Source organism: Leucoraja erinacea, unplaced genomic scaffold (genome assembly GCF_028641065.1).
Source record: "Leucoraja erinacea ecotype New England unplaced genomic scaffold, Leri_hhj_1 Leri_506S, whole genome shotgun sequence".
Taxonomy (NCBI): Eukaryota; Metazoa; Chordata; class Chondrichthyes; order Rajiformes; family Rajidae; genus Leucoraja; species Leucoraja erinaceus.
In genome coordinates, this window is record NW_026576407.1 from 49942 (window position 1) to 62333 (window position 12392).

Consider the following 12392-nt stretch of genomic DNA (forward strand, 5'->3'; position numbering starts at 1 on the left):
AATTTTTACTGTTTCCTTTCAACCGAACAGGAACATTAAATATTCTGTACTGTTAAAATTTCCCCTTTAAATGTCGTCCATTTCTCTTCTACATCCTTCCCATAAAACAAAATGTCCCAGTTCACTCCTTTTAAATAATTTCGCATCTCATCAAAGTTAGGCTTTCTCCAATCAAAAATCTCAACCTTAGGTCCAGTTCTGACCCTCTCCATAATTATATTGAAACTAATGGTGTTGTAATCACTGGACCCGAACTGCTCCCCAACGCATACCTCCGCCACCTGTCCCGTCTCATTTCCTAACAGGAGGTCCAGCACTGCCCCTCCTCTAGTAGGTACCTCTATGTATTGCTGCAAAAACTATCCTGCACACATTTTACAAACATAATAGCAAGAATGTTCTTATTCAAATTAATATCCCAAAACTACACACAATACTCCAGATGTGGCCTTACTAGGGCCCTGTACAACTGCAGAAGGACCTCTTTGCTGGAGTAACTCAATACGTCAGACAGCATTTCTGGAGAACATGGAGCAGTGACATTGCGGGTCAAGACCCTTCTTCAGACTGATTGTTATAGTCATACAACACGGTAATGGGCCCTTTGGCCAAACTTCCATATGCTGACCAAGATGATCCATCTACACTAGACCACCTGCCTGTGTTTAGCCCATATCCCTCTAAACCTTTCCTAAACCTAATCCTGTCCATATGTGTTCTAAATGTTGCTAGAGTACTTCTAGTGGTGGTGGGAGAAGCTAGCAGAGAGGAGGGATGGGACAAAACCTGGCATGGGATGTGTGGATGCAGGTGAGGGGGAGAGCGTCATGGACAGATGTTTGGACAAAGGCCAGAGATGAAAAGACAAAAGATGGTAAGTCAAAGGAAGGAATATAGGTGGAAGGGGAGGGGAGAAGGTTGGTGGTTGTAGATGAGTTACCTAAAATGAATGGAGGAAACAGGCAGGGTGTAATCATACTTTATTCCTGCGGAATGAGCATTTACTTCTCCAATTTCAGGTAGTCCCTGCTTTCTAGTTCTCTCCCATCCCCTTCCCAGCTCTCCCACAGCCCACTGTCTCTGCCTCAAGTCAACTTTATTTGTCACATACACATACAAGATTTGCAGTGAATTGAAAGTGGCAATGCCTGTGGATTGTGCAAAAACAGAACAGAATAGAACAGATTCAGTATTTACATGTTTGAAAAAAAAAATGTTTTAAGACAAAACACATCAGTAAATTAGTACAGTAAATTAGTCCATGGTGAGATAAGAGTTTACAGGCCAGACAGTCTGTGGGAAGAAACTCCGTCTCATCCTCTCTGTTTTCACAGCATGACAGCTTCCTGTCCTGGGCAGAACAGTTCCTAAACCAGATTGTGATGTTCCCAAACAAGATGCTTTCCACAGCCCCAGAATAAAAGCACTGAAGGATCCTCAGAGCCACTCTGAATTTGTTCAGCTGCCTGAGGTGGTAACGGCGCTGCCTTACCTTACTCACCAGTGTGACAGTGTGTGTTGTCCATGTCAGATCCTCTGAGATGTGGACTCCAAGGTATTTAAAACAGCTCACCCTATCCACAGTAGTCCCGTTTATCTCCAGTGGCATGTACATCCTCAGATGTTGTGCCCTTCTAAAGTCAACAATCAACTCCTTAGTTCTAGCGACATTCAAGAGGAGGTTGTTGTTCTGACACCAGAGTGCCAGATCAGCCACCTCCTCCCGGTAGGCTTTCTCATCGTTATCGGAGATCAGGCCCACCACCACAGTGTCATCAGCAAACTTGATGATGGAGTTGGAGCTGAACCTAGCCACACAGTCATGTGTGTACAGGGAGTACTGTTGAGGGCTAAGGACACAACCCTGGGAGGATCCTGTGTTCAAGGTGAGGGGGTTGGATGTATGTCTCCCCATCTTGACCATCTGGGGCCTGGCAGTGCGAAAATCCAGGACCCAGGCACACAGGGAGCATTCAGCCCCAGTTCCAGCAGCTTCTCAGCAAGTCTGGTGGGGACAATGGTATTGAAATCTGAACTTAAGTCAATGAACAGCATCCTCACATAGCCCCATTTCTGGCTATCAAGGTGAGAGAGGGCGGTGTGCAGAACCTGGAAGACCACATCTTCCATGGATCTGATCGGACAGTATGCGAACTGCAGCGAGTCCATGTTGCGAGGGAGGAAGGCCCAGATATGGTTCTTGATCAGACTCTCGAAGCATTTCATGACCACCGAGGTGAGGGCCACCGGTCGGTAGTCATTCAAGCAAGCTGGAGAGGCATTCTTTGGCACTGGTACAATGGTGGATCTTTTGAAGCAGGCATGGACCACAGACTTGGCCAGGGAGAGGTTGAATATTGTGGTGAGCACTGGAGCAAGCTGAGTAGCACAGGACTTTAGTACTTGAACAGATTTACCACCTGGGCCTACAGCTTTCCTCGTGTTCACATGCATCAGAGCCCTCCTCACGTCGTGCTCGGACACCGAGAATGTGTGCACATCCCCAGTGGTGGACCTCCCTCCAGCCTCGCTAGCCAGTCCGCTTGCGGTGTTGTTTTTAGACGGCGAGCTAGGGGTGATGTTGCCTGTCTCGAATCGTGCGTAGAAAGAGTTCAGTTCATCAGCTAAGGAGGTGCCGGCACTTACGGTTGAGGGGGGGCTGCTCCGGTAATTAGTTATAGTCCGTAGCCCCAGCCAAAGGCGCCTGGTGTCCTGCTGCATCATCTGTGACTCCATCCTGTCCCTTAACACCCTTTTGCATCCTTCACAGCCCTTTGCAGTCTGTAGGACTCTGCGTTGTAGTCGTCCATATTGCCGGATGCCAGGCCAGAGTTGTAAGCAGCGGTGCAAGTATTCAAGTCAACGCAAATGGACCTGACCACCCAGGGTTTTTGATTAGAAAAGATACTAACCCTTACCGTGGGAATGATGTTATCGGCTATTGTTGCAATGAAGTCCGTGACCGCTTACGCAAACTCACTGATGTCTGCAGAACTTGCTTCAAACATATTCCAGTCGACATCGCTTAGTGCATCTTGCAGCATGGCCTCTGAATGGTCAAACCACCACATTACATCCCTCGTCACTGCCGCTTCCCGTACTATCCGTTCTTTATAATCCGGTAACAGGAAAATGGCAACGTGGTCAGATTTTCCAAAAGGAGGGAGAGAAACGGCCTTGTGGCCTTTCCTGAATGGCGTGTAGCGGTGGTCCAGTTCTTTTCCCCCTGGTGACACACGTGATGTGTTGGCAGAAAGGCATGATCTTTTTTAAATTTGCCTTTTCTTTTCCTCTCTTCTTCCCTTTTTGAGATTTTTGCCTTTTCTCGTCCTTTCTTCTTCCCGCCCCCCACCCCCCCCCCACCACCTCCGTATCAGAAGGGTCTCGACACGAAACGTCACCTGTTTCCTTCGCTCCATCCGCAGCCTCACCCGCTGAGTTTCTCTAGCATTTTTGTCTACCTCCCATACTTAACACAAATATCAGAAACAAATTAAACAAATTAAACAGCACCCAGCATGCTATGTCCTTACCTAAAACGTCCAGAATTTTTTTATAATAAGACTTCTGCACAGTTTTTTCATATGTTGTTACACTGTTCTCATAAACGCCACGGTCATCCAGATCTACATTGTTCAGTACGAGAGACCCATTCTCTTTGTGATAATTTATCCGATTAATGTAATAATCACTGTAACGAATATGACTTGAGCCAACGGTATGAATCACTATCAAGGTATGCCGATGTCGTAAGACAAGTGACCATTTGTTCACTGTTCCTTTTGGAAGTCTGGTTTCTTTGAATCCTTTCAGTAAAACTGAGGAATAACGGCCGGCAATAATATATTCCACAGTCACAGCAGTAGCGTGCAATTGTGAATAAACTGTAAAACACAAACACATGATGCATTGCTTCTTGTAGAACCTGTGCAACGATGGACTACAGATGAGAGTGCAAGGAGATGGCAGAGGATTAGAGGGCATCAGTTGCAGGGAAGGTTGGACATATTTAGATTCTGATTTGTCTGGAATGTGGGAGGTTATGGGGAACTTTATATAAGTATATCAATGATAAATTGCATAGACGAAGTAGAAAGTCAGACCATTTTGCCCAAGATGGAAATATCACAGGCAAGAGGTGTTTGATGCATCAGCTTTAAGGTGAGAGGGACTACTTTTAATGTTTTGTTTACACAGTGGTGATTTGCTGGAATGCGCAGGCAGGGTGTGGTGGTGGAGGCAGAAATGATAGTGGCATTTAAAGACAATTTTAAAGAAGCACAGATATATGGAGGGATATGGATTATATGCAGATAGACAAGGGTCGGTCTGGGCATCATGTTTGGCTTAGATATTGTCAGCTAAAGGGCATGTTTTTGCGTTGTACTGTTCCATGGTGTTCCAGAGTGAAGGGAGGTAGATGTCCCAGAGCAGAGGTATACATTTAGGAGGTGGGGCAAGTTATCCTGTGGGGAAACTGTTACCCCTGCTTCAGTTCAGTTTAGTTCATTGTCACGTGTACCGAAGTACAATGAAAAGCTTTTGTTGTGTGCTAACCAGTCAGCAGAAAGGCAAAACATCATTACATTGATTACATTAACAGTCTAAAGATATGCATAAGGGAATAACGTTTAGTGCAAGGTTAAGCCAGCAACGTCTGACCAAGGAGAATGAGGGTAAACAAAGCGGTAGTGGGTGTGTCCTAATGGGGGAGGTGGTTTAGGGTCATGTGATGTAAATCCCCCCCCCTACAGTCCTCACCCGACACTGTCCCAACCCAGCCCCACTGTCTCCATCCCAATATTGTCCCCACCCCCACAATGTCCCCACCCCCCACCTCCACACTGTCCCCACCCCACTGTCCCTGTCTCCACTGTCCCCACACTGCCCCTGTCCCCACTGTCCCTGTCTCCACACTGTCTCCTGTTCCTATCCCCCCACTGTCCCTGTGCCTACACGGTGTTCCAGTCTCCACACTGTGTCCCTGTCCCCACTGTCCCTGTCTCCACACTGTCCCTGTCTCCACTGTCCCTGTCACCCCACTGTCTCTGTCCCCACACTGTCCCTGTCCCCACACTGTTCCTGACCACACCATCCCTGTGTCACCACTGTCCCTGTCCCCGCACTCTCTCCTCACTGTCCCTGTCCCCACACTCTCTCATCATCCCCACTCTGTCCCCTTCCCCTTTCTCCACACTGTCCCTGTCCCCACTGTCCCTGTCCCCACACTGTCCCTGTCCCCACACTGTCCCTGTCCCCACACTGTCCCTGTCCCCACACTCTGCCTGTCCCCACACTGTCCCGGTCCCCACACTGTCCCTGTCACCACTGTCCCTATCCCCACTCTCCTCACTGACCCTGTCCCCACACTGTCCCTGTCCCCACTGTCCCTGTCACCGTCGCGACACTGTCTCTATCACTGTCCCCACACTTCAAACCTGTCTCCACACTGTCCCCACACTATCCCTGACCCCACACTGTCCCTGTCCCCTCTCTCCACACTGTCCCACTGCCTCCAATGTACACTGTCCCTGTCTCCACACTGTCCCTGTCCCCACACTGTCCCTGTCCCCACACTGTCCCTGTCCCCACTGTCTCCTCACTGTCCGTCTCCCGTGTCTGTCCCCACTGTCCCTGTCCCCACTGTCCCTGTCTCCACTGTCCCTACGCTGTTCCTACACTGTCCCCACACTCTCTCCACACTGTTCCCACTGCTTCCACACTGTACACACTGTCCCTGTCCCCACACTGCCCCTGTCACCACAGTCCCTGTCCCCACACTGTCCCTGACCCCACGCTGTCCCTTCACTGTGCCTGTCCTCACGCTGTCACTGTCCTTACACTGTCCCAACATTGTCCGTCCCCACACTCTCCCCACTGTCTCCGCACTGTCCCCACACTCTCTCCACACTGTCCCCACTGCTTCCACACTGTACACACCGTCCCTGTCTACACATGGTCCCCACACTGCCCCTGTCCCTACACTGTCCCTGTCCCCACACTGTCCCTGTCACCACACTGGCCCCGTCCCCACACTGTCCCTGTCCCCACACTGTCTCTATCTCCACACTGTCCCTGTCCTCACTGTCTCCACACTATCCCTGTCCCCACTGTCCCTGTCCTCACACTGTCCGTCCCCACACTGTCCCTACTGTCTCCGCACTGTCCCCACAGTCCCTGTCCCCACACTGTTTCCTCACTGTCCTTGTCCCCACTGTCCCCATCACCACTGTCCCTGTCCCCACTGTCCCTGTCCCCACACTGTCCCTGTCCCCAGTCCCTGTCCTCACATTGTCCCTGTCCCCACTGTCCCTGTCTCCACACTGTCCGTCCCCACACTGTCCCTGTCCCCACTGTCCACTGTCTGTCACCACTGTCCACCCTGTCCCCACACTGTCGCTGTCCCCACACTGTCCCTGTCCCCACTGTCCCTGTCCCCGCACTGTCCCTGTCGCGACACTGTCTCCCCCACTGTCCCCACACTTCCAACCTGTCTCCACACTGTCCCCACACTATCCCTGACCCCTGTCCCTGTCCCCACACTCTCTCCACACTGTTCCCACTGCCTCCAATGTACACACTGTCCCTGAGCCCACTGTCCCCGTCTCCACATGGTCCCCTCAATGCCCCTGTCCCCACATAGTCCCTGTCCCCACACTGTCCCTGTCCCCATACTGTCCGTCACCACTGTCCCTGTCTCCACTGTCTCCACCCTGTCCCTGTCCCCACCCTGTGCCTGTCCCCTCACTCTCCCTGTCCCCACTGTCCCTGCCCCACACTGTCCCTGTCCCCACACTGTCCCTGTCCCCACTGTCCGTCACCACACTGTCCCTGTCTCCAGTGTCCCTGTCCCCACAGTCCCTGTCCCCACTGTCCCTGTCCCCTGTCCCTGTCCCCCCACTGTCCCTATCCCCACACTGTCTCCTCACTGTCCCTGTCCCCTCACTGTCCCTGTCGCCACACTGTCCCTGTCCCCACACTGTTCCTGTCCCCGCTGTCCTTGTCCCCACACTGTTCCTGTCCCCGCTGTCTTTGTCCCCACTGACCCTGTCCCCACATTGTCCTATCTCCACATTGTCCCTGTCTCCACACTGTCCCTGTCCCCACTGCTGTCCCTACAATGTCCCGGTCCCCACACTGTCCCCCCCTGTCCACGTCCCCACTGTCCCTGTCTCCACACTGTCCCCACGCTGTCCCTACAATGTCCTTGTCCTCACTGTCTCCACACTGTCCCCACTCTCCCCACACTGTCCCCTTTGTCCCCACCCTGTCCACGTCCCTACACTGGCCCTGTCTCCATTCTGTCCCTGTCCCCACACTGTCCCCATCCCCACCGTCCGTCGAGACACTGTCCCCACACTATCCCTGTCCCCACACTGTCCCTGCCCCCACCGTCTGTCTCCACACTGTCCCTACACAGTCCCTGTCCTCACACTGTCTCCACACTATCCCTGTCCTCACTGTCCCTGTCCGCACACTGTCCCTGTCCGCACACTGTCGCTGTCCCCACACTGTCCCTGTCCCCACACTGTCCCTGTCCCCACACTGTCTCTGTCCCCACACTGTCCCTGTCACCACACTGTCCCTGTCCCCACACTGTCCCTGTCACCACACTGTCCCTGTCACCACACAGTCCCTGTCACCACAGTCCCTGTCACCACACTGTCTCTGTTCCCACACTGTCCCTGTCATCACTGTCCGTCCTCACACAGTCTCCACACTATCCCTGTCCCCACTGTTCCTGTCCGCACTGTCCCTGTCCCCCCACTGTCCCTGTCCCCACTGTCCCTGTCCCCACACTGTCACTGTCCCACACTGTTCCTGTCCTCACACTCTCTCTACGTTATCCCCACACTGTCCCTGTCCCCACACTGTCTCTGTCCCCACTATCCCTGTCCCCTCACTGTCCCCGTCACCACTGTCCCTGTTCCCAGTCCCTGTCCCCACACTGTCCCTGTCCCCACTGTCCCTGTCCCCACTGTCCCTGTCTGTCCACACTGTCCCTGTCCCCACACTGTCCCTGTCCCCACACTGTCCCTGTCCCCACATTGTCCCTGTCCCCACACTGTCCCTGTCCCCACACTGTCCCTGTCCCCACATTGTCCCTGTCCCCACACTGTCCTTGGCCCCACACTGTCCCTGTCACCACTGTCCCTATCCCCACACTGTCACTGTCCCCACTGTCCCTGGCCCCACACTGTCCCTGTCACTATTGTCCCTATCCCCACACTGTCTCCTCACTCACCCTGTCCCCACACTGTCTCTGTCACCAGTCCCTATCCCCACACTGTCTCCTCACTGACCCTGTCGCCACTCTCCCTGCCCCCACTCTGTCCGTCTCCCAACTGTCCCTGTCCTCCGTCCCCGCTGTCCTTGTCCCCACACTGTCCCTGTCTCCACTGTCCCCACGCTGTCCCTACACTGTCCCTGTCATCACACTGCCCCCCTTGTCCCCACACTCTCTCCACTGTCCCCACACTCTCTCCACACTGTCCCCACTGTACACTTTCCCTGTCTCCACATGATCCCCACTGTACCTGTCCCCACACTGTCCAGCACCACACTGTCCCTGTCTCCACTGTCCCCACTATCCGTCTCCACACTGCCCCTGTCCCCACACTGTCCCGGTCACCACACTGTCACAGTCCCCACACTGTCCCTGTCCCCACACTGTCCCTGTCCCCACACTGTCCCTGTCCCCACACTGTCCCTGTCCCCACTGTCACACTGTTCCTGTCACTCACACTGTCTCCACACTGTCCCTGTCACTAGTCCCTGTCCCCACACTGTCCCTGTCCCCACACTGTCCCTGTCCCCACATTGTCCCTGTCCCCACTGTCCCTGTCCCCACATTGTCCCTGTCCCCACACTGTCCTTGTCCCCACACTGTCCGTCCCCACACTGTCCCCGTCACTACTTTCCCTATCCCCACACTTCCTCACTGACCCTGTCCCCACACTGTCCCTCACCAGTCCCTATCCCCACACTGTCTCCTCACTGACCCTGTCCCCACACTGTTCCCCCGCTGTCCTTGGCCCCACACTGTCCCTGTCTCCAGACTGTCCCTACAATGTCCCTGTCCTCACAGTCCCCACTGTCTCCGCACTGTCCCCACACTCTCTCCAGTCCCCACTCTCTCCACACTGTCCCCACTCTCTCCACACTGTCCCCAGCCTGTCCACGTCCCCACACTGTCCCTGTCTCCACACTGTCCCCACACTTCCAACCTGTCTCCACACTGTCTCCACATTGTCCCCACACTGTCCCTGTCCCCACTGCCTCCAAATTGTCCCTGTCTCCACATGGTCTCCTCACTGCCCCTGTCCCCACATAGTCCCTGTCCCCACTGTCCCTGTCACCACTGTCCCTATCCCCACACTGTCTCCTCACTGACCCTGTCCCCACCCTGTTCCTGTCCCTGTCTCCAGACTGTCCCTACAATGTCCCTGTCCTCACAGTCCCCACTGTCTCCGCACTGTCCCCACTCACTCCACAGTCCCCACTCTCTCCACACTGTCCCCACACTGTCCGCAACCTGTCCATGTCCCCACACTGTCCGTCCCCACAGTCCCTGTCTCCACACTGTCTCCACCACTGTCCCCACACTTCCAACCTGTCTCCACATTGTCCCCACACTCTCTCCACAGTCCCCCACTGCCCCCCCACTGTCCCTGAGCCCACTGTCCCTGTCTCCACATGGTCCCCTCACTGCCCCTGTCCCCACATAGTCCCTGTCTCCACACTGTCCCTTTCCCCACACTGTCCGTCACCACTGTCCCTGTCCCCACACTGTCTCCTCACTGTCCCTGTCACCTCTGACCCTGTCCCCACTGTCCCTGTCCCCACTGTGTGCTGTCTCCCTGTCCCCACACTGTCCCTGTCCCCACACTGTCCCTGTCACCACTGTCCCTGTTCCCACATTGTCCCTATCCCCACACTGCCCCTGTCCCCACACCGTCCCTGTCCCCACAGTCCCTGTCCCCACTGTCCCTGTCACCTCACTGTCCCTGTCCTCACTGTCCCTGTCCCCACTGTCCCTCTCCCCTCACTGTCTCCTCACTGTCCCTGTCCCCACTGTCCCTGTCCCCACTGTCCTTGTTCCCACTGTTCCTGTCCCCGCTGTCTTTGTCCTCACTGTCCCTGTCCCCACACTGTCCGTCTCCCCACTGTCCCTGCCCCCATACAGTCCATCTCCACACTGTCCCTGTCCCCACTGTCTCTGCACTGTCCCCACACTGTCCCCACTCTCTCCCCACTGTCCCCACTCTCCAGTCTCCTCTGTCCCCACCCTGTCCACGTCCCCACTGTCCCTGTCTCCACACTGTCCCCACGCTGTCCCTACAATGTCCCTGTCCTCACACGGTCCCTGTCCCCAGTCCCCACTGTCTCCGCACTGTCCCCACACCCTCTCCACTGTCCCCTCTCTCCACACTGTCCCCACTCTCCACAGTCCCCTTTGTCCCCACCCTGTCCACGTCCCCACTGTCCCTGTCTCCATTCTGTTCCTGTCCCCCCACTGTCCCTGTCCCCACACCGTCTCTGTCCCCACTGTCCGTCACCACACTGTCCCTGTCCTCACACTGTCTCCCCACTATCCCTGTCCCCACTGCCCCTGTCCGCACTGTCCCTGTCCCCACATTGTCCCTGTCCCCCCACTGTCCCTGTCCCCACACTGTCCCTGTCCCCACTGTCCCTGTCCCACTCTCCAAACTGTCCCTGTCCTCACAGTACCCGCTGTCCTTGTCCCCACTGTCCCCGTCTCCACTGTCCCTGACTCCACACTGTCCCCACGCTGTCCCTACACTGTCCCTGTCCTCACTGTCCCTGTCTCCACATTGTCCCTGTCCCCACACTGTCCGTGTCCCCACTGTCCCCGTCACCACTGTCCACGTCCCGTCCCCACTGTCCCTGTCCCCACATGGTCCCCACATGGTCCCCACACTGTCCCTCTCCCCACACTGTCCCCGTCACCACTGTCCCCCCTTTGTCCCTGTCACCACTGTCCCCACACTGTCCCTGTCCCCACATTGTCCCTGTCTCCACACTGTCCTCACCCACCGGGCCAGACCCAGGACAACATCAACCAAATCCGGAGCCACATTTTTCCCGCTCGAGCGCCAACCGCCGGCCACCAGACGTTTCCCGTATCCTCGCGCCGTCGCCAGAGCGCCCCCCAGTGGTGAACCAGCTCCAGAGCCCACCCCCCCGCAATGTGCGAGGTCAGGGTCGGGCCGTGCTGCTGTTTCCATGGTGAGCCGGCCGGCCCGCGGGAAATGAAGCGACTGGGCCTGGATGTGGGCCGGTGGGGGGATGGAGAGAGAGAGAGGGAGGGGGGGGGGGGGAGGGAGAGAGGGGTTGCAGGGGGGGGGGGGGGGGGGGGGGGGGGGACGGAGAGGAGAGGGGAGAGAGGGGTTTCAGGGGGGGGGGGGGAGAGATGGATGGGAGGGGGGAGAGAGGAGAGGAGCGGGAGAGGGAGGGAGGGGAGAGGATTGAAAAGGGGAGAGAGGGAGGGGAGAGAGGGATGGGAGGGGGAGAGAGGAGGAGGGGGTGATAGAGGAGAGGGAGGAAGGAGGGGGGAAGGTTAGAATTTCATACTTCCGTTGTTGGCACATATGACAAATATTCTGGATCGACTCTTCCCTCCTCTCTCCTCCCTTCCCGTGGCATCTGGAGTTCCTGATCTGGAAGCTGTTGGGGGATCTAACCCACGCAACAGGGTGTCGGGGTTATGGGGAGAAGCAGGAGAATGGGGTTAGGAGGGAGAGATCGATCAGCCATGGTTGAATGGTGGAGTAGGCTTGATGGGCTGAATGGCCTAATTCTGCTCCTATCACCTGTGGGCTGATAACAACCCACCCCTACCAGTGACGGAACTGTTCTCCAAGAGCCGTTCTCTAAGATCAAGTTGCATTCCCTGGATTTGTTGCTATGCTTTGTGTTTTTCGTGATATTTTTGCTTTTCACCCAGTCCCGTGTGCTAACCTGTGGCACTGTTGCAGTTGCAGGGATGCTGGCCCGTATATTAGCCACTCCGTGGCATACTTCTCAGCTGCCCGCTGCTGCAGCTGAAGGCAAAGAAAGTGAGGATGAGCAAAAGTGGGAATACGTCACCCGAGCTTCTGAACATGTCGTGGAGGGACTGGACACTAGACAAGACCTATTGAAAGTAAACAGGCACTTTGAACAGATGCGTAAGACTGGTAGGGAGAGAGCGGCATGGTGGTACAGCGGTAGAGTTGCCGCCTTACAGTGCAGAGACCCGGGTTCCATCCTGACTACGGGCGCTGTCTGTGCACCACCATCTTGGTGCTGAGTGATGCTCTATCTAGAGCTTTTCAGCGTATTAGACCAAATCCTGTACGGAGTTTGTACCTTCTCCCCGTGACTGCTTG

At 55.3% G+C, this 12392-nt stretch overlaps 1 protein-coding gene across 1 annotated transcript in view; it reads right to left on the reverse strand.

Moving 5' to 3' along the window:
* The window catches only part of LOC129693966 (uncharacterized), a 31791-nt gene extending 20556 nt beyond the window's left edge, over positions 1-11235 (reverse strand). Inside the window, exons 1-2 of the mRNA XM_055630688.1 lie at positions 11059-11235; positions 3534-3884 (exon numbers count right to left, since the gene is read on the reverse strand). Of these exons, the coding sequence (XP_055486663.1) occupies positions 3534-3884; positions 11059-11101 (394 nt within the window). The 5' untranslated portion in view covers positions 11102-11235. The remainder of the gene's footprint in view (positions 1-3533; positions 3885-11058) is intronic.
* Between the last annotated feature and the right edge of the window lie 1157 nt (positions 11236-12392).